Source organism: Phaethon lepturus, unplaced genomic scaffold (genome assembly GCF_000687285.1).
Source record: "Phaethon lepturus isolate BGI_N335 unplaced genomic scaffold, ASM68728v1 scaffold7161, whole genome shotgun sequence".
NCBI lineage: Eukaryota > Metazoa > Chordata > Aves > Phaethontiformes > Phaethontidae > Phaethon > Phaethon lepturus.
Window position 1 is genome coordinate 228,978 of NW_010519820.1, and position 21,882 is coordinate 250,859.

At 46.6% G+C, this 21,882-nt stretch overlaps 1 protein-coding gene across 1 annotated transcript in view; it reads right to left on the reverse strand.

The window, feature by feature from the left end:
• The window catches only part of CCDC50 (coiled-coil domain containing 50), a 46,046-nt gene that overhangs the window by 13,064 nt on the left and 11,100 nt on the right, over positions 1-21,882 (reverse strand). Inside the window, exons 6-10 of the mRNA XM_010297168.1 lie at positions 16,207-16,313; positions 15,549-15,593; positions 14,902-15,006; positions 13,803-13,882; positions 12,687-12,784 (exon numbers count right to left, since the gene is read on the reverse strand). Coding sequence (XP_010295470.1) covers positions 12,687-12,784; positions 13,803-13,882; positions 14,902-15,006; positions 15,549-15,593; positions 16,207-16,313 — 435 coding nt within the window. The remainder of the gene's footprint in view (positions 1-12,686; positions 12,785-13,802; positions 13,883-14,901; positions 15,007-15,548; positions 15,594-16,206; positions 16,314-21,882) is intronic.

Sequence of the window (21,882 nt, forward strand, 5' to 3'; positions counted from 1 at the left end):
GATGAGAAAAAAGTAAACCAAAATACTCACAATAAAAACAGAGAAAAATTTAAATCCATCAGAAGGATGGGGAAAAATTGTCTTTCCAAGTATGAAAGAGCCTGTTCCCAGGAAAGCAAGCTGGGAAAGGCTGGCTATCAAAGGGAGGTGCCACTTTCTTCAGGGTGTTAAGAGCTTATAAGAGAAGGTGGTGGAGACTGGCTCCTGGTTATTTGTCAGGAAGCAGAACTCCCTGTCCTTTGGGGAGTTTTGGCTTTATTTAATGCTTTAAAACTTGTTTGGTGCTTTTTTTTTTTTTTTCCCCTTTTTATGCCCTGGTAGCTGATGTGTAGCTGTATTGCCAGTCAACAGTGTTCCTGTGGCTGCTACCCAAAATTTGAGGTGATGGCCATAAGCAGCACTAGTTACAGCTCGTTGCCCAGTGAGCTTGCCCTGAGGCTGAGGTACGAGTCCAGGGAAAAATAGTGACCCTGATCTTATCTAGCTTACACTGTGTACTGGTAAAGGGGCTAAACTAATATTACCTCTACTATTTCAATTCTGCTATTTCCTAATTTTTGAGTGTTCGGCTTTGCCACATAATTGACATTATTTAAATCCATGTTTTGGGCACACAATTTATATAATGAAATGAATACAAGATGTGCAATACTGTTAATAAGAAACTTGCCCAAAGATTACATTGCAAGGGATCACTAGTTTAAGTGCCAATGGTTATTACCAACCATGCTGCTAAATGACACGAAAAAACCAGAGGCTTCCAAAGACCACTGGCCAACCTAGAGGAGGAATCCCCTCTGCTGTCAGTGCCCAGCTGGTCTGCTGAAAGAGCAAGGCGATAGCACAGCTCTCAGACTGGGATCTGTATGGAACTGACAGGCTACAGCTATAACGTGAATAATTGACCCCAGCTACTGTGTAAAGTGATGCTCAATCCATCAGGTGTTTTCAATTCTGGAAGGTTTCAAAGGGCTTCATCCAACAGAGCCCCTTTTCACCCCGAGGGCCTTACGGGGCTGAAGCACCATCAGCGCGAGCCTCAGCGGTGGTTCCTCAGCGGTGGTTCCTCGCTGGCCTTCAGTCCACCGGCACACCTCGCAGGCAGGGTTAGAGGCTGCGCTTGCCAGTTGCTCCTGTGGCCTGATCAGGCCATGCAGGAGGCACATCTGTGAGACGGGAGCCTACAGCTTCGCTGCGCTCTGCTGTGGGGTGTTGGCACCCCGAAACCCAGCTCCCTTGGTGCAGGTACATGTGTCTTACTTGCGATGCAGCGGTAGCTCTGCCACTGAGCAGCTGTAGTGGGGTGTTTTTTTTTTCTTGTCTATGTTCTGGCCACTAGAGCGAGCCATGGTATAAAATGTGGTGCTCTGGGCCCGGCACAGGACACTTGGAACCGTCATCGGTGCAAAAATAATTCACTTAAAAGGAAAATAAAGCATTTTTCCACCTTCGTTGTTTTTTTTCAAGATTATTATAACTTGTATTTATTAATGCAAGTTTATTTTCAAGCCTGTGTTTTTAATCTGCTCTTCATTTCCCATAGGAGAGCTGGCTGGGGAGGGAAGGCAGACTGACCAGTCTTTCTCCCATCCATTGTTAAGAATATTAGGAGAAAAGTTATAGCTCCGATGGAGTTTTAACTGAAAGTAAAAGCAGTTTAGTGCATTAAAATATTTGAACATACTTGCTTTGCTGACAGGCTGGGTTGCATTGCTCCAGCCCTGAGCCATGCTCATGCAGCTGAACCACTTTTGGGACAGATCCAAAACCTGCACAGAGCTGTTTTGCACACATTAAGGTCCCAGGGTGATCAGCACTAACTTCAGTCTTTGTGCTGTGTGGTACCCAGGGAATAAGATTCAAGGAATAAGCCCCGTTTGATGTTCCCCTTCGTGCCCAGGCTCATACTGCCTTCATGAATATGCCACTAACCAGCTACAAAGGCGATCATTTGTATTTAAACGATTTGTGGTTTCATTTCTGCAAGAACTTCGAATCCTCTGATTTCTAGTGTTTTCTGTTCAAAACTCAGAGGGGGTTGGACTCGGTCACGGGGTTTGTTAGCCCAGAGGGTGAAATATTCTCTTGTTCCTGGGGATTTTCTCTCATTCTCTCCTAGGGAATACTTGCTCCATTTGCACACCTGCAATTCAGCAAACTGGAATAATATTTAGAGAAAACAAAATGTTTTCAGCTGAGCAGAAAGTAACTTCCAAATTATAGTGTCTGCTCCTGGGGTCCTGTCAAGCAGCATATCCTGATTTCAGGCAGACATCTTCCCGAGATCACTTACCAGTAGCTGTCCCACAGAGAAGAAAAGCCATCCCCTCTTGTCCTACCTGCTTCTGACAGGAGCCATTGCTGTCAGCCAGGACCCATGAGGGCACTGGTCTCTTCCCAGCTGAAGTGCAGAAGACCGAGAACAGCAGGGCTAGGAGGGGTCAGCTTCGGTCAGCTGTTTCAGCATCCTTACAGATGAGACAAGCTGGCATTAACTGGTGCCTTTGCACAACTGAATTAACTCCTGGCATTGGGAAAGCTGGCTCAGGTTCCCAGAGGAGCAAGCACCAGCAGGACCAGGTCTTCTGCTGCTGTTGAGTCATTACACTTCTCCCCAGCAAACGGAGACCTGCCCACCCCAGTTGCCTGCACTGCGGCTCTTGGCCCCTCTTATCCCATGGGGATGTCAACAGGACACAGCTGCTGTCAGATCTGCAGTCATGGCCATACTCGCAGGAGCTGTGGGTCATCTCCACCTCAGGTGCTGCAATGATGCATCCCCTTCTCCTGTGGGATGCTCTGCACCAACCCTCCCAGGCTCCTTGTGGCAAGAGGGGCAGTTCTGTCTGTGCACAGGACCCGTTTCCTCCAGCTGAAGACTCTTCCTGTAGGATGAGCTGGCTGAGTTTGCTAGCAGACTGGAAAATCCACTGAGACACGCTTGCTCTTGATGCCTCCCTTCACCTTTGGAGAGGAGGCGGCAAGCCATCTCTTCCTCCAGGCCTGTCTGCACACTTTATGGTGGGGATGTTCCTGGACATGAACATGCACCCTCACGCTGGCCTTCAGTGGTTCATCAGCTGTGAGTAATTAACAAGTAAATAGAAGTACACAAGTGAAATGCTAGAGGGGGGGTTGTGTGTCCCTTGACAGGCTGAGCACAACTTCTCAGGACGCTGTGTGGTGTGGCAGCTGGCAGCCAGCGGTGGGCATAAACCTGGGCATAAACCTTGTGTAGCCAGACACCCCCTTCCCCTGGTAAACCTCCAACTGTTATATGAAGTAACTGTTAAAGCTACAAATCGGCTCTTTCCCAGCCTTGCTGGGACAAAGCTCATGCTCCCCAAGTACCTCCTGGTGACACGCACGTGCATGGCCGTGTCATCACCCTCTGGACACCGCCTGTACCTGTGGAGGATGAAGAGTGGAGGAAGGCCATGGCATGGAGCACACTTTGGGTAAGTGCCTGTCCCAGCTCCATGCTCAGCCCAGAGAAGGGGACACTGGTGTGCTTCTGCACCACTCACCTGGGCACAAACCCTATTTGCAAAACACACATGTTCCTCTGGCTCATGGTTAGGTGCTGCAATGACAACTGTGTTTTCATAAAAATGAAACGAGCATCCAGATCTAAAATAGCCCGGAAAAAAAATTGTCCTGTGATGTGGCATTACGCTGTTTATACATAAATAGAAATCATGCGGTGGTCCTGGAAGCCCAGCACCAGCCAGGGGCTAGTTGTGTCTTGCGTTTGAAGCCTGGCCTCGAAAGGCCATGAGGTGAGTCAGCAAGATGAAGTTAGGATGTCTGTTTTGGGAGAACAGGCAGGACAGGGGAGCTACTACTAAGGCAAAAGCAGTGCCAGTAGAAAGGAGACTTTGTGAAAATGGAGGTGTCAGTGCTCAGAGCTGCTGCACACTACTATGAAACAGGAGCAGGTTTTGGCACAGCCGCTTGGGTGCTTGTCTTGGGCTCTCTGGGGTCAGAGAAGCATGGACATTCAACAAACACCCAGCTGCTAGACTCAAATTCTGTACTTGTTGCAAATGTGGTTTGCAGTCTGATCCTAGGTCTCATTTACTAAATCTGTGTTTCACCATTAACTGTGCCACGAAGTCTGGCCAGGGTCAAGCAGGATAAAACTGATGGACTCAGGATGCTGTTCAAGAATCACTGTCTCTGAAAGAACAAATCATGGTCATGGACACGTGTACCTCTGACCTGAGAGAACTGACTGGTGCCTGGAGCTGTCACTTGTTTGCGAGCAGGATGGCACGAAGGATTGGGATGTAGGGCCTGGTTTTGCTCCATGTTGAGGTTGAGAAGGAATAGGCTCAGGCACACCCCAGGGTCTCACACGGCAGAGGAATGCTCTCCACCTCCAGACCAGCTGTAACCTACCAGGTCTCCAGGAAACAAACTGCAAATGGCACATACATACCACATGTAGCACACCAAGTCGTTTGTACCTCAGCTACCCCAGCTTGTTTAGGCTTTGGGTCACTTCTGCAGCCATGGTTTTCCTAGTGAATGAGAGGCAGTTTCTGCCAGCTTACCTTCTCTCACGGCTGGGGGACACCTGGGAAACTTGGATCCATCACCACGCATGTCCATACAGTTCGAGAGCTGCATGCGACTTGGAAACCCATAGATCAGCAATTCCTCTGATACAGCAAAAAAGGAATAAAGGTCCCCAGGGGCTCTTCAATGTTCCTTTTGTGGTTCCCACATAGAGCCCTCTGTGTGCACATCCCTGCTGCAGGTGAAAGATGCTACTCAGCTCCAGCTGGCCCCTCTCCCACCACAGCCTAATCCTTAACCAAGTGCCAAGGCTGGCATGAAAGAAGCCTTTCAAAGAAAACAGACCAACCCACTCACTTCAGACAAGAGGCTGCAATAAACTGTAAGTTGGCCGAGCTCTTGGCACTTCTATGTGCCCTGTTTTTACAACCAGGCTCTTCCACTGCTAGCTGTGGTCTAGTAATTTTAATTTTTTTTAACTGTTTTGCTGGTCTCTACTTCCACTCCCTGCTAATACTGAAGGGGACTCTCAGATGGAGTTGGTAGGATGTAAAGATGATGTAAAGACATTTGAATGCACCAGGGTAGTGCTGTGACACAGCCCCCAGTCAAGCCCAAAACCAAACTCTATCGGGATCAGAGCACTCCTACACAGACCCAAGCCCCTGGGGAAGCAAAGCCCCATGCCCACACAGGGACAGCCTTGCGCACCCAGCAGTGGGGTGCGAAAGGGCTCTCTGCTCCCCTGTGCAATGGTTATACTTGGCAAGCAGAGGGAAATGAGTCAACGTTTAAGAAAGGCTTACAGGTTGGACTCAAGATCTGGAGGTTATATTTAGTAACCTCCCCTTTATTTTAGCATGTTCCATCACCAACTGAAGTCGTGACATGGAAATGGCTTCATCTCTGCTCATGTTTGAGCTGCATGTGGCTGCAGCCTCAGCTGATGCCTTTGACGACATCAGTCATGGGGCATTTGCCATGTTTCCTTTTTGCCTTCCATCCCACCACTGTAGGCGTGAGTTGTTCTTGGGAAGCTTCAAGCAGGCTTTCTGCGACTAAAAATCTATGTTAGCAAAACAGAGAAAGAAAAAAAATATCCTACCCTTGCAAATAATTACACTGCTTTAAGTATCTCAGTCTCAGGAAATGAAACAATCCAGATCCTTTACAAGATATTACAAGGCTTTTTTTCCATCTCTCTGGCCATAAAATAATCAAATCAAATATAAATTTATTGTTTTGCTACATCCATTACATTGGAAGAATGTAATTATTGGTAGAAGAAGCTAAGCTCCAGCAGCCAAGGGTGGAACAAAGCACTGTTTTCTCTTGCTCTTGTGTAACCCACCTTCAGTGTTCCCAGAAAAGCACACAGAGGGACAGAAGGATGTGGCGGATAACAAAATACAGCGGTTTATTGAACAAAGTGGGGCAAGGCAATGTTCCCTTTACATTCAATGAGAATTCAGGAGCACAAAGCAAAACATGCTATACACACACGGACATGATACTTTGGTTAAATATCATTGAGAATTTCTATGCCAAACCTGGTAAAATTATAGAGTGAACAGTCAAAAATAAGAAAAAACTAGGCTTGCATAGACTGATTATTGTCAGTGTGCAATTTATATTTAAGGATTAGCTGTTGCAATACAGGGTACACTTGCAGCTCTGAGGAATTTAAGCCTGCTGACTAATCCATCTCATAGCATGGCTAATATTTAGATTCAACAGGCTGAAAGTTTACCCTGAAGAGCTAAATGAGACAACTGCAGTTATTTCTCTGAGGCAGTTAACTATACTGCAGTGCACAGATGCAGCTGGAGACACACCGTGGAGCCTACTTAGAGTGAACACTGATACAGTGGAACTTGTTTACTGTGAAGTAGAAAATACTCATTTGCGTGCATCAGTGCCCTCTGTGGGACCTAAACTGCACAGCTAAGCCTTGCCCTGTGCTGCTCATGGTGAGGAGGTGGCTGATGGTATCTCCAGTCCAGAAGCTGGGGCACTGCAGCTTCTCAACACAAAACCTGTGTCCTGCAGCCTGCCCTGGGCATAGCAGTCCGAGCGGCACTTGTGTGCAGCGCAGCCAGAAACGTGCTACGGCACATGTTTTAAAGAGTACAGTAAACTGGGATCTCTGTAGGTTTATGCCTGTCCTCCACAACAACAACAGACTAGCTGCCTGTGGTATACCTCATGCGAGGGGCACTGCTGTGCCTCAGCACTATGTCCTACACCCACCTCCCAAAGCAACTGCAAAACTAAGCACTGAGCATCTTGAGAGAGTGGGGCAAAACCAACACTGTCCATCGGCTGGATACAGGGCAGAGTAAACCTCAAAGTCACCCCCAGATGGGAATTCATGCCCGGAGCAGGACAGCAGAGAGCTTGGTTGCCCGTCAGTCCACGCTATGAACCGTGCTTCGTTTCCTATGGCATCTCACACAGCCTTGCAGGGTCAGTGCTGCCTGGAGGAACGGCAGGAGCAATCTGCTCAGGGTGGCAGACACCCAGGAGATCATGCTGTGTAGGAAGCGATGACTTTCATGGACTGGCTGGGCTAGATCACAAGAGCGTAAACTAAGTAGGGGAATCCTCACGCTGTCTCCAAGTGCTCCCCTTTTATATATAAATTAGCAATCCACAGTTAGTTTGCATACAGGTTAATATGAATTAAAATAAAACCCTTCATAATAAAAATATATAATATACACATTGATCAATAGCAACAAACCGAATGAAAACACTAGAATGTAACAGTGGCTGTAATTTGGCACAAAATAAAAATGCACACAGGTCTAGCACTGTAAAAATAAAAATCCATTTCCCCCGTCCCCGCCAAGAGAATGTTATTTATCCTGATTCAAATCCTGACAGGTGGGAATGCAGAGATAGAAAAATACTGTACATACAAGATCCCTTTTACCGAGTGAAGCAGACTGCAGCATTTGTAATTTTTGTCCTTCCTCCCCAAGAGGCGAAATTCAGTGACGAGACTTCACCTATCCCCTAAGAGCTGATATTTTCCCACCTCCACTAAGTTCAAAACCATGAAGTTCTTTAAAAAAAGATGAGATTAACCTGTTGGATCTATCCACGACGATGACAACTGCTTCTTGCTGCAGGAAGCTGTTACAGTCCACATTAAGACAGTGTTTCATAGCAAGGTGACTCAGATCAGCCTGCTGAAGACATCGAGTAATCCCTGCATGTAAGGCACGATCGCTTGGGTTCGACCAACCTCTCTTCTGCAGACCATTGTGCTTCGGACGGAGGCGAGGAGGTGGCGAGGGCTCTTGCTGGTGAGATGTGCCTACTATGGAGATTAGGAAGTGCCAGGATTTCCTGGTGACAGAGTTTTCCACGTGGCGCCTGTTGCCTTGTTAATACACACAGTCAGAAAGGGATGCAAGACCTGAATGACCTGGGCCGGGGTCCCAGCAAGGGCTCTGACATGCTATTAAACCCAGAGCAAAACCACAGGCAAAGCTACTGAAACTTGGCAAGACCAGACAGGGAAAAAAAGTTACTTAAACATTTTTCTGTCATAGAAATGAAATATTGCTCTGATTGTTTTTTTTTTTAAAAGATCAACTTCATTGTGCCTCTTTCCAGGGACACATGTACAAGGTGCTGACTTTGCATCTTGCCTGCACAAGCTGCATCTTCTTGACTCTCAGCAGAACCATGGCTGCTGATGCTCAAGATGAACTGGCTCCTTGTTCATCCATGACCTTAACTCAACTCTTGTTGACTTCAGTGGGACCATGGAATCTCCTTCCAAAAGTGGTTACTAAACATCAAGTCCAGTTGCAACCTTTGCTCAGGAAGTCTCTAATCTACTGACTGCACGAGGCCCACAAGGTATATTAGATGAACAATTGCTTCATTTACATCTCATTTACTACATGCTTTCCTCAGCTACCATTCCTAGCATTTCTCTTTCTCAATAGTTGTCAGCCCCTTCTAACAAACCTCAGGGCCCCCCTTTTCACAAAGGCTATGGAAAAGTAAAACAGGAGGAACACTTACATGGAACAGCAAATGAATAAAGGTAGGGAGTAAGAATAAAAAAGGACTAAGGGAGGAGAGAGCGCAAAGCAGTCCATAAAGCATTCAGCACTCCCTGAAAGCATCCAAGGAAGCAGCAGATGCTCCTGGGATCCTTCCCTTGGGCTTTCACCTCTTTGTGCCATTGCCGGAGAGCTTGGCTGGCCCACGGAGGCCATTAAGGAGATCCTGCAGCTCCAGAGAGTAGGCACGGAGGCATTCTTTGAGCTTTACCCAGCTTCCAAACAAAATCAATGAGTTTTCTCTCCTATCATTTCCATTCATTCCCACTGAAGTAAACAATTTCGATACTCCCAAGCATCCCTCCTGAATTAATAGGTTCTTCAAATGTCAGTGGGCTCACAGCCTTCATGACTTCTCTGATTAGAGTAAGAAGTTACATCAGCCAACTGCAGTACAAGAAAGCCCATCAGAGCCAGCTGCAGAGGCCCAGGGAGGGCTGAATTCCTATTTGGCTATTTCCCCTTGCCTTGTGTAGAGGGTCATCATTTTTCCCCATGCACAGCGAGTACAAAGCACAACCACTTTCTGATTTGGCAGTGTTTTTCCCCCCATCCAGTTTTCACAAGTGCACCAGGTGATGCAAGCAGCAGGGCCTGGGCTGGGGTATTTCTAGAAGAATTAGTATGTAAAAACTGCACCAGGCATCAATTTCACAATAAATACACTCTGATGGCAATGGAGGAGAAAAACCCACAGAAAAAAAGTGGCATTTTCAGCAGTAGAAATTTTGACTGTTACATGAAATACAAAAATAAGTTTTTACAAGATAAAATAATTGCAGTTGCCACATTGGCCAAAGTTATCAAATAAAAAAAAGAAAAAATATGGTCTATGTTGTTCTTTTTCCGGAATCTTTAAAACAATGTTAACACTTCTGAATGGACAGAGATGGAACAAGAAGAGGGCACAAGGCAAGGACAGTAAAATCTAGCCGCTGGCTAGGATATTTCCTGAGAAGAAGCAGCAAGCAAGCAAGAGCTTGCAAGTCACTTAAGGGTTCATGCAGGTGAGAAAGCTCATGGTCTGGAAACAAGGGTATGTAGCTAATGGGACGCTGCTGATGCACAAAGTCCTATATTACAAGATTTTTGGCTGGTGTATGCCTGGAGCAGAGGTCTATCACAGGTAATCTGGTTTTTCACAGGTAGTGAACTGCTGCCAACATGCCAGTGGGGGGAGGAGATGGAAGTTTCTTGAGTTGTTGGTCAAGGCAAGGCATGGGCTCTTGCTGTGGTATTAAACTTGCCCTTGTAACTTATGTGAAGGAGTTGCCTTGTCTTCCTAGTGATTTGTCTCTGTAACTATCCTGACCAAGGACAACAGCAAAGCTTAAAGCATTACAGCTGCCCTGGGGCTTGAATTGTGCATTAGCGCAAGAGCAGAGCGCCGTGATGTGTTCTGATTTCCTATCTGTGCTCCATGCCAGCACGTGGTCTCCCACAAAGCTCTACAGAGCTCTCAGGCTCCTTTCCCAGGCAGACGGTAGTGAGGGCAAGCAGAGTCATGGCTCTGCCTCCCCTCCTCAGCAAAAGCCAGCAGCAGAATTGCAGCTGCCAGCAGAAGACAGAGCGTGGTGGGACAGACTCGGTGCCAGGCAATAAGGAAGCTGGGCTGCAGGGGCAATGCAGCCGGGCTTGCTGCTGTGAACTGGGCTGGTAGATGAATAATTAGCCTGCACTGGCTGAACAGACTCCAAGCCAGTGTCCAGAAGCTCAGCTTTGTAGTTTAAAAATGCACTTGAAAACAATGGCCAAAAAAATTATTAAAAAGACAAAAGGGGGAAAAGGCTACTTTTTTGTGCAAGAGAAGAATGACTTTCAAAGAGTAGAGAGAAGCCATCGAAAGGGAGGGAAGGGGCGGAACAAACCATAAATCACTGCATGGGCAAATCTATACAGACAACTTAAACTTGCAGACCCTGCTATGCCCTAGAGAGCAATGCTTTTGCCCTGACTGGAGTTTGGCTGGGGGGCTGGATGGAGCAGTATAGAGCGGAGGCAGCACAGACATTGTGTGGACTGTTTGGCATTCTGTGTCTAGCTCAAAGTTGTCTATAACAGTAGACGCCCAATTCAAGGCTCAATGCCCGTATGTCCCTCCTTCAGTCCTGTGTTTCCAAGACATACAAGTTCAGACACAAGCTACTGTACTCAAGTGCATCAACAACTGAGCTAGGAGTTACACTAGTTCCTAATTGGCTTCAGTGAAATTCCTTGGCTTGTACCACAACAAACCTCAAAGCAGGTGACCGCAGAGGTCCCTTCAGGCATTTAAATTTGTTTGTATGATTCTCTCCAATCCACAACTCACAGCTTCACCAACACCCTGGCACACCTTAAAAGTCGTGCACACACAAGGTCTAATTTCACTTGAAATTGTATTTCCTCTTAACTGTTCCATCCTATGTCCTGGAGCTAAATGCCTGGTTACACACTCTACCCAGATTGCTGGAAACCCTAGAAAGAAATAGAGCAGTTAAGAAATTTTCTTCTGTAGGCAATTTCTTCCTCATCAGTTCCAGGTTCTGGCTTTTCTGGTGTATGTTATGAAGATGCTCTCTCCTTCCTGCAAGGTAGCATGACTGTCAGGTTGGCTCAGCTGTGTTATCCAGCACAGGAAGAAACACATTTCCTCTTGCAACTGTCTTTGCTAAGTCATCCTAATATGGAAAGGACTTGTACTTCTGACATTCTGCTGCATTGCCATAACCCAACTCGTTTCTTGGATTTTCCTCCCTGTTGTCCTATTTGTCAAAGCTCCAGCCAAAGCTTAAAAACAAAAATAAAAGGAAAGCCTCAAAAGAATATTAGAGGGAGCTACTAGAGTCAGCTAGTTGATTCACACAGCTCAGTGGAGGCTAGATTATACTGCACTGCTTAAGTAATCACATACGAGTAAGAAATTGAAACAAACAATGTTCCTGATTAATATGATGACACTTAGGAGATCCTGGGAGTGGAGGGTGGACATCCCATTGGGTAAGGAATCAAGAAAGTTGCCTGGCAATTCCAGTAATGTTTGCTACAGAAGAGTCAATACCAAAGCTAAGGCTAGCACAGTTTACTGCTTCCTATGGGAACCTGGAAAGCAAAGCAAAGAAAAAAAATCTGTAACGATAGATCTAGTGAGGAAAATACTATTTCAGCAGACACCTTATTTGTCCTGCCTCCTTGGATGTCTGTGTGACATCCAGGGTACCAGTAAAGTCAAAGGAAGGACAGGTCCACAAGACAGGCAGATATCTGCATTTCTTCTAGGCTGTGAATGGCACCGTAGCCACATTGTACAGTCTCACTAAAGAAAGCTGAACGAACACTGGGCTTACAGACTCTATAATGTGTCATCAACTTTCCAGCTTGTTTGACGAAAATAGAATGCAAAAGCTTCCCAAACTTTAAGTTTTGGGAAGTAAACTGTCCACATTTAAGTCATAATCAGTGGAGCTGGAAGAAATCCGAGAAATTGAGTCTAACTCAGGCTGCCCCTTTCCTCCCCCAGAGATTCTACAGATATCTTAGACAATTAGCATTTGGATTAAAAAAACTGGGGGAGAGGGGGGCAATGCTAACCACACTGCTCTTGTGCCAAATGATTCCGGGAAACAAGTGAACAAAGCAGTGCTGAGATGCTACAGGAACAAAACAAGCCTGTTCTCAAGACAAGCTTCTGTCTGATCATCCCATCCTCTTGCCAGACAGGTGATACTGCAAGGTTTTGAATTGTATTGGATTGTGCAATATTAGTGAGTCACCTAAAATCCATCATGTCATTGTCTTCATGTTATTTCTCCTTCATTTGCTGCCTGGATTTAGGGTCATTCATCATTAAGAGATCACAGGGGACAAACAGAGAGCAGTTTGACAAACTCAAGGCAAGCCAGTTCAGCTTTTTAGTCTCCCAGCCTGCAACGTGCTTAGCAAGTACAACTCAAACACTGAACAGCGTCACCTGCCTGCTGGGGCAATAATATCCATTCCTTCTATTACCATCTCTCTTTCAAACGTCCTGTCTTTCAGGCTGCTTATTTGAGGAGAACTGCTCACAATAACCCAATGCTGGGACAACCATGGGCTTGATCCTACCTTTAGGAGAGTGCTCAGGTTTGGGGATCTGGCGCAAAGGGCTGGGCTGGCTTGCGGAATACCGAGCGTGTTCCAAGTCATCAAGGAGAGGCTGTGACCTGCCAAGCCCAGTGGAAAAAAAAAAGTGTTGGGAGAAAACCTGAAAGGCATAACAGCATGGGAAAAGCAAAGTCTCAGCTACCGGCTTTGTCCCTATCAGTTTGATGCAAACTGTGTCTGGCCCAGACTTTCCACCTGCAGACCAGCTCCTCTGAGCACAGCCTGTTACTGTTTCTGCGGTGAGAAACGCACAGTATTCACTGCCTCTCACAGACCACTTCCATTTATTAACGGTTTCAAGTTGTCAGCAAACGAAGAATTTCCATTATGAAGTTTGATACAAACCTCACTCAGAAGAAAAGAGCAACATTTCAAAAAGGGTTTAACGCTTGCCCAGTTTTAACTCTAGAGTATTTTAATAAGATCTCTCTCAGTCTCAACCTCTTTGTTGTTTCCTTTAAAAACTAATCAAGAATTACTAGGCTTGGATCTGGATTGGAAATCAATGCCACCGGCGTCATTTCCAGGGTTCAGTCCCTCATGGGGAGCATCAGGCCAGGGTACCAAGTGATTCAGAAGCAGCACTGGCCTACAGCATGTTCCCACCAGCTCTGGGATGAAGTACTCCCAAGCAAAAGGTACTTGTTTGCAATGGGGTGTCCACACACAGCAGCGGGAGCAGTGTACAGGGCTTAACTGGGGAGCTGGGACCCAAGGGAGCAATTATTCCTTCCTGCCCAGAGATGACATTTGGTTTCACATCCCCAGAAGTTCCTTAACCCTCTCAATGTTTCTCAACAATTTAACAAATGTCACTGCACAAGCTCATCAATCTCCGTCAGTACCAGTCAGGGAGAGAGATATGGACAAATGCCACGAGGACAGCGAGTGACGCATGCCACCACACACCTCAAGAGCTCTGTGCTCTCCACCCCTTTTCAGTGCCAAAACCTCTGCTCTGTACCAAGCCCCATGTGGGTGGGACAGCCTGGTCACCCCACAACTCAACTTAGGACTCAACTTCTGAGCAGCTTCCCAAGCACATTTCCCCAGTTTTAATAGCCAGTTCGAGCTCACCTTGAAGACCTGTCACCTTTGTGTCGCTGAGTTTCAGGCCCTTCTTTTGACCTTGAGCGCGTGGACTCGCTTGCATCATGCTGATGGGAAGACGAAGGGAAAGCAGCTCATCTGTGTGCCTTGCAAGACACCACCCAGTGCACTGAGGCTGCCACAGCTCCATGCAGTCCTTTCATGCTCAGTTTATACACACAATTAACTACAGCCAGACACGTGTAAATCACAGTATCAGGACTAGTTTCCAGTAAACTAAATTTTTTTTTAAATATTTATTTTCAAGATAAATTTCAAGATTTATTTTCAAGATTTTCAATGAATATTTTCATATTTTCAAAATTTTTTCATTTGGAAAAAATTAGTATTTGCTCTAAATGAGACAGCACTGGAGGACCCATCCCAAAGCTGGGGTCGAACGCAGTCAGTGTGTAATGACTGTGCACATGGCTGGGCTGAGCACAAGGGACCAGCTGCACACAGCCATGCTTCTACAACCACTCGAACACAGTAAGGAGGCTGAGAACGTCAGAGCTACCTCCAGCTGGCCCCAACATTAACACAACACCCCCTTTAGCACCGTAACAGTGCAGACCATGAAATCTGTTTCCTATCACCTTCCATAGCTACAGAGGCTAAACAAAACCCCAAACCTACGCTTGATCCACTCACCACTTTCATTAGTAGAGCAAATTTTATTATGAAGCAGTGATAACCGGAGCTGCTGCATTGTCCTTATGTCTGTGGTGCACAAACAGAACCAACTACTGCTTTTATTGCTACAGTCCGGATTTCAGTGGAGAGAAGGTCCTACACCAGGAGGACTGCTAGTGCTTACGGGAGGTGACAAGGTGCTGTGAGATCCAGCACCAACCTCCAAGGCCAGAGCCCAAGGCTTACCTTGCTTGAGGCTGAAAGCCAAAGAGCATCTAACCAAGGAGGCGGCTCCAAGAAGCTTGGAAAGCAGCTGAATAACAGACAGCAAGACCCTTGGGATGCAAGAGTCTGCATCATTCCTTTTACTCTCATCACACACCCTCACCACCCTCTGGAAATAGGAATAACATAGCACTTCGTTTGTGGCACCTCCTGAAGTTTGACATACCTTCCAGTCTTGATCATGCCTCCTCTTTTCAAAGGAAGACTTTTCTCTCTCCTTCCCTTTCTTGAAAGCCTTTTTCTCCTCAGCCATCAGGAGTCGGGCAATTTCCTAGAAGGGAAAATACAGAGAACGTGTCAGACAGTTTTACTGCTCTTGTGGATTTGAGTTATTTAAACCTTTTCCCATGGACAGCTACTGAATGGGAAGGGTGCAGAGCCAGGATTTCACCCATCTGTGACCAGAAATCAAGTGACAGAGCGGAATTAAGACACTACATGTAGCATGCCCAGCAGATCCCCGATGTGCCAGAATCACATTTGCAGAGCCTTTCTGCCCTTTACCCCTTTTCCTTCAAAGCGGGGGTTCATCTCGCAGTCTCTCTCATAGTCTCCCTTGGGGCTCAGTTACAAGACACGCTCTTAGACAGCCATGAACTTCCTTCCTCTGCCATGGTTGCAACAGGCAGCGCAACTGCACGCTTGGCCAGCCTGAGCATATACATGAAATCCAGCTAGGAGCAAATCCCACCGGAGCCCTGAGCTTCCCCAACAAGGAGGGAAAATACCAACTACAGGGGCAGAGGAGACAAGCAGGATTTAGCAGCTTCAACAAGTAAAGGAATGCCGCAAGTGTTTTGACTTCTTGCTCACCTCATCTTGGGCTACTTGAGCTGCCTTCTGATCTGCCTCATTATCCTAAAAAAAAGAAAGGGGGGGGGTGGGAGGGAAGAAGGAGGAAAGGTGGGGAACAGAGACAAAAGAGTAACATTTCTCAATTACTCATACCTATTAAATTACTGGGCAGGGCAAGTAGATGCCCATACAAATGCGCTACCATCCTCTCCAAACATATGTGGGTAGCTCATTACTTACCTCACAACCCAACACCAAACTGTCATTTCGGCTTTTCAGCCAAGTTCTGCCCTCATCTATCTGCCAGGCCATAGCACAATGCATTGCCCACCCTGCTGCCCTCTCTCTCAAAGATAGGCACTCACCTGTCTCGCTTCTGGGCTGACCACACTGACTACAGGCCATCTTCACCTGCCTGGAAGTGTTCATTTAATATCACTCTGCTTCAGTCATTTAATTTTAGGGTGTTTATTTCAGAAAATAGGGCTCTACTGGCTGAATGCCAGCTGTCACTCCATCCGTGCGTATATGGGAGACAAAAGTAACTATCAGAATCCACAGTACCAAGACCTTAGGTCTCAAAGTCGCTACCATACATAAAAGCTTTGCAAATTAAAGTTGTCATCGCTGGCTACATTAGTTCCTTTGAGTTGACCAATGCACCCTCTCTACTTACCAGGAGCTCCTCCTCCTGCAGCTTCCGAGCAATCTCTGCATCAGACAACTCCTGTTCCCTTCGGGGTGTATCATACGCAGCTTGCTTCGTCCCCCTCAACTTGGCACCTATAAAATTGTCAGAGAAAACAATCAACTCACCCATTTCCCAAATGCTTTGATAAGGAAATCCCCACCATCTCCTCAGCCACCTGCACAAGCCCCACTCAAGGGGAGCAGAGACCACAACAGCATACCTGCCAGACTGCTGGCTTGAGAGTACCTCCAAGCTGAGGTGCAGCACGCACCTTAGGGAAGCTTCTCTGTGCATGCAAAAGTATCTGATACACCATGTCTTATATGACAAATGCAATATATGGTAGAAGAGGCCGTGCCCCCTGAAGCAGTATTTGCTGGCACGGTGATGCTAGCAAAGGAATCTTGATTTTTCACACTGTGTTGATACAGATACACTGGCAAAACTGGGCAGCAGAGAGCAACCCAACATCTGTTACAAGCACAGCAGACTGAACACACCTCTGGAGCAGCATGGGCTACAAAAGCTGCCTGGGACAGACTCACATGAGGTTTCTGACAATTTCTTCCATGGGCTGATGCATGAATTTTACAATTCACAGTGAGAAAACATCCAAGTAAACATTTCTGAAGTTCATACAAGGTTCAGTTCTTGCTTTGAGTATAAAGTTTTGTTTATCTGCGTTTATTTTAAAGTTAAATCATCTCCAAGTGATTTAAAATGTTGCATTTGAGAGTATCTCCATGGTCTATTTCCACCAAGCCATCAAGAGTCTCACTGTACCCCTGTTATAAAATGCACAACTTCACTCACATACAATGAATGCCGCCTTCTTCCATCTGCAGCCTGAACTGCATTGTTCAGGCATCTCAGACATCTAAAAGAGCTTTCTGCTTTATGTTCGAAGTATACAAACACTCCAGATGTCTGTCTCTCTTCCATCTCAAACTCAAAAGTTTCACGCCTCCAGATACACCATGTACACTTTTATTACAAATACCTGTTACATCTTACTGGGTCACCTATCAGTTTCCTTCAAATCTTGTAAGACCAAGGGAAAAACATGATGTAACCGACTGACCTCAAAAAATTTGCTGTGCATCTACCAACAAACTACCATCGTACTCCGCCAAGCATCCCCAAGACGTCAAATTGCAGAGGGCCAAAGACCTCATACATCAACATGGAATAAAACCATGGAATAGGAAATCAGCTCTTCTACAGGTATTAAAGGAGGCGTGTGTGTTTTTCTGCTTTTTGTTTCGTTGGAATTAACTGATCAATGACCTTCAGCGACTAACGCCCCTCTTACAAGCCATCTTAGCATCAGAAGAAAACTTCAGCTCTGGCATATTATGGTTAAGCATATGACCTGGCTTTTCCCAGCACACTTTGATCAATCCAAGCTGTGAAGAGCTACAGTCTCCAGCCAGCACAGAAACTCTGGCAAAAAGCACCAGCTTGGTCAGAGTTAAATTATTCAGAGTGCTTCCAAGGTCAAGGTAAACACAGTTTTACCACACTGGAAGAAACGACAGCAAGGCTCACAGGCTCCTGTACGGCATTACCTCTATAAAAAATAAAAATAAATTTCCAGGAATTGTTTGTTGGCCAGCCCAAGGCTGTTTTCCTCACACCCCAATTGGTGCCAGGCTTCATTGCAATAAATGTTACTTCCACATCACTTCTGCCTGCGCTCGGGGGAGCATGAAGCCCACCACGACCATGGCCCAGAGGAAGAGGATGCGAGTTTCTAGCTATTTTAACTCAGTGTGATAGGATACTGAGTCATTCCAATCCACACTGTACCATGGCAAATCACAATCTACTGATTATATAAAAGACCCGATTAACACCTTCCACTTCCCCAAAGAAAACTTTCGCATGATGAAGACAGAGAATAATTCTCCCTGCATCTCCAGAGACAGACACGCATTATCATCCCCACGAAGACTTGTTAGATGGCTTAAAACACAAGTTTCCCATGCTGTGACAGACATAGATCCAAGTCTCTCAACTCCTGCTTTCACCGAGACAGGTAACCCCCACTCCCAGTGTGGTTTTAAAAGCAGAAAGATGAATCTGGACCTTTAGAGCCCACCAGTCCCCAAGTATTATTGAACAACAAGAACTACACAGGTACACATTTCCTAGAAAAATCTGCTTGTACAGAATTTGACAAGAACCCCATCTTACAAATAGCACCCAGCTGGACACCTAGTGCCACTCCTGCACTTTGCCCGAAGGGCACTATGTTGCCAGGAGGGTTTTCAGTAAGAGCGGGATGGACATTGCTGGCTTGTTAGGGCTTAAGCAAACTGTCCTCACTTACAGCCCTGCATCCCATATCAACAAAATACAAGTGTAATCATAACATTTGGGGTTTTGTTAGTTTTCTTTTTTTTTCTCCTGTGCAAGGAGACCACAGCACAAAACATATAATGAAAATAAATGCTGGTGGTTGTTTGTTTGGGGGTTTTTTTGTAATTGTTTAAGAAAAAACACAGGATACCAAGGGCACCATTTCCAACAATACCTTCTCACTCACCCTCTCTGATGCCACGGAACATGTCAGGAAATAAACAGAGCAAGAACGTTAACGGTAAGAAGAATCTCACTAAATAAGGGAGAAACCTGGGCAGGATTCACCATGTACAGATTGCAGGTGGATACTGGAGACAAACATCTTCAAAGGAAACACCACAGATTTCAGACACCAGGATGGGGCATGCAAAGGTCCATCCCCACATGTATCTACGCCTTCCCCATCGCTTGGTTACCTGAATCTTGCTGGCAGTCTCCAACCTTCCCCTGAGGCAGAGCATGTGGGGAGGGAGAAGGTCTCCTGTGTCCCGCCCTTTTGCGGTCTCTCTCCTCACCCCTCCTATGATCGTCTCTAGGTCCAGCACCGTGGAGCTTCTCGTCATGCACCGTCCTGTGTGACGAGCGGCCCTGATGATGAGATCTGTGTTTTTCAGGGTGCACCAGCTGGCTGTGGCCCCGATGCCAGGTCTCCTGCTGAGCCTCCAGCTCCATCTCAAGAAGAGGAAGGTGCTTTTCTCTGTCTGGCCTTGATGGCTTTCTGCTGCGCCACGCTTGGTCTGCGAGTCCGTGCTCCGACTCCAGGTCAAGACCGAGAGGTGTCCAAGCCCTCTCCCTGCTGGCTGCTCTCCTCTCCCGCGGCTCCCAGCTATTGCTGTGGCCACAGGTGCTGCGCTCAGCCTCTTTTTGCAGGTCAAGGCTGGGAGGTCTCCTGGACCTCCCCTGGCTGGCCGATTTCCCCTCCTGCCGACGGCCGTTGCTGGTGTCACTCGGTTGAGACCTCTGACGATCCTCCGAGGGAGGACGCCCGTGTTCAGAGGCGCCGTCAGACGAAGGCGAGGGTGCTCCCCAGTGCTCTCTGCGCCGGCGCGTGCGCCTGTCACCACTGCGGGCCCTGCGAGGCTCGGAAACCTGCTCTCTGGGGTCACCCCAGGGGTGCTCTGAGCAACGGGGGGACAAACAAGGAGCGGGTTAGTGGTGTGGGGGTTAATGGTGGTCCAGTGAGGCCAGACTCACAGCATGCAGGCGAGGGAGCTTGATGCAAGAAGCTGGAAATGCAGGCAAAGCATGGCGGGGGCAGAAAGAAAAATAACGGGGGTCTAATGCTCGCAGGATGTAAAGAGGACGGAGTGAAACGGAAGGCTGGTAGCAGCAGGGCAGCACGGGAGGCCACGGGGTTGGAGGAGAAAGCACAAGTCCAGCCTGAAAGCATGTCCGAGCACCTCCTGAGACAAGGACACGTTAATATGGATGGAGATGAAGGACTTCTAATGCTGCCGCTGGGGCTGAAAAACAGCCAGCGGAGCAGCTCACCTCCTGATGAGGCATCACCGCTGCAGGATACTGGAACTGCGGGAGGAAGGCTGGCAAGGGAGGGCGCGAAAGGCAGGCGAGGCTGGGAGGCAACGGAAGGGCATGAGCTGAGTACAGGGTCAGGCTGGATCCTGGCTTAGGAGCACCAGTGCCTTGCCCTGGCTTCGGGCACAAGGTTTTGCATGAGAAAGAACAGCCTCATCTAGCAAGGGGGGGAAGACCCACACAAAGCAGAAGAGAAAGAGAGAAGTGGGATGGGATTTTATTTCTTTTTTTAAAAAGCAAGAACGAGATGATGGATAGCTGCAGCATCCGAGTATCTTCCACCACAGACTGCCACGTTTCTCTTGCAGACCCAGAAGTTTCAGGGCCTGCACTCACCCGTTGCTCAAATGAAAGTTTAGGCTCTGACTGCAGAGGGAGCTGTGGAAATTTAAGGGCAGGATAAGACTTCACAAGACCCAAGCTCCTGACCTCAGCAATGTAGCTGGAAAAGCCGCTTAGTTGGCAGATTGGTGGGGAAATGTTCTTTGCTTTTAGTTTCAGTAATAAACCTGACACAGCTATGAGAATGGAGCAGTCTCCCTGTATACAACCTGCTGATGGATTTCTTTTTCTATCAACCTATTTGCTAAGAAAAATTATTGCACTGAGTGAACAATTATTTCTACAGCAGCTTTTCACAATGAAGGTGTATTTCTGAAGAAAAAAAAATTCCTTGAAACAGAGGCCGATTTGAAACTGAACTAAAAAAACAAAAACCAGTGTAAGATTTTCCTCCTCCACTGCTAAGAGTTTTTTTACAGTATCTGAAAATATTTAAAAGAGATTTCATTGCTCATGAACTGCATTCTGTTTTAATAAATAGCTCTGCCTTCCTTACAGTCATCCAGATTTCAGAAAAAACCCCACCAAAACTGGATGTTCCCTTCAAGTCATTCTATTCAGAAAAAACTTTTTCAGAGCCAGCAAAAATACAGCCCACAGGAAATCCACCTTGAAAACAAAACGGTGTCACTTTTATCCAGAACAGGTATGTTTTTAAAAAAACAAGAACTGTAAGAGTACCCGCAGCAATTCCAGTTAACTCGTTGGGTTTTCTGTTCAGTTTCACATCGTTCATGTGATTTACAGAAAACAAATATCCAATAAAACAATTTAAGTGACTTACTGAAGAATGGAGACCAGGGCCTGAAAGCAAGAGTCAGTTTTTGAACGATACTAACAAGGGTCTAAGAATTAATTCAGTTTTCTCATTAAGGAAAGCTCAATAAATACAGCAGCAAAGAGCAGGAGATGACGAAAGAGCAAAGCATGGCCACGCTGCGAAAGGATTGGTGCAGGTAACACAACCATGCCAGACAGCCCGAGCGAAGATTTGCTTTTGGGGTATGTCGGGGCGATTAACTCCTCCCGCAGCAGGCGCCAGTTCCCGCGGCACCTTCTGCAGGAGCCTGTGAACACTCTTTGGTCCTGCTGTTGCTCTCTTAAGCATAAAGTGATTGAGCGAATGCAGAAATGTTTTTCATGGCACAGATACTTCTGGGAGGAACTCTGTGCCTTCTTTCATGTTTAGTTTTCCACTTTTTAAAAGCTCACATTGCTCTGAAGCAATAGCCCTAATCCACACTCCTCTTGGATGTGGATAAATTTTTATTCAGTCTCAGGGCAGACTAAAACCCAAAGCAAGCAAGGGCTTTTTTTTTTTTGCTTAAGTTCACAAGTAATGAGGATGACACAAACCAAGGATGCTGAAGCCTAATCAAACAGTGCCCAACTATTTAAGAGGTTCCAGATCAACGGACT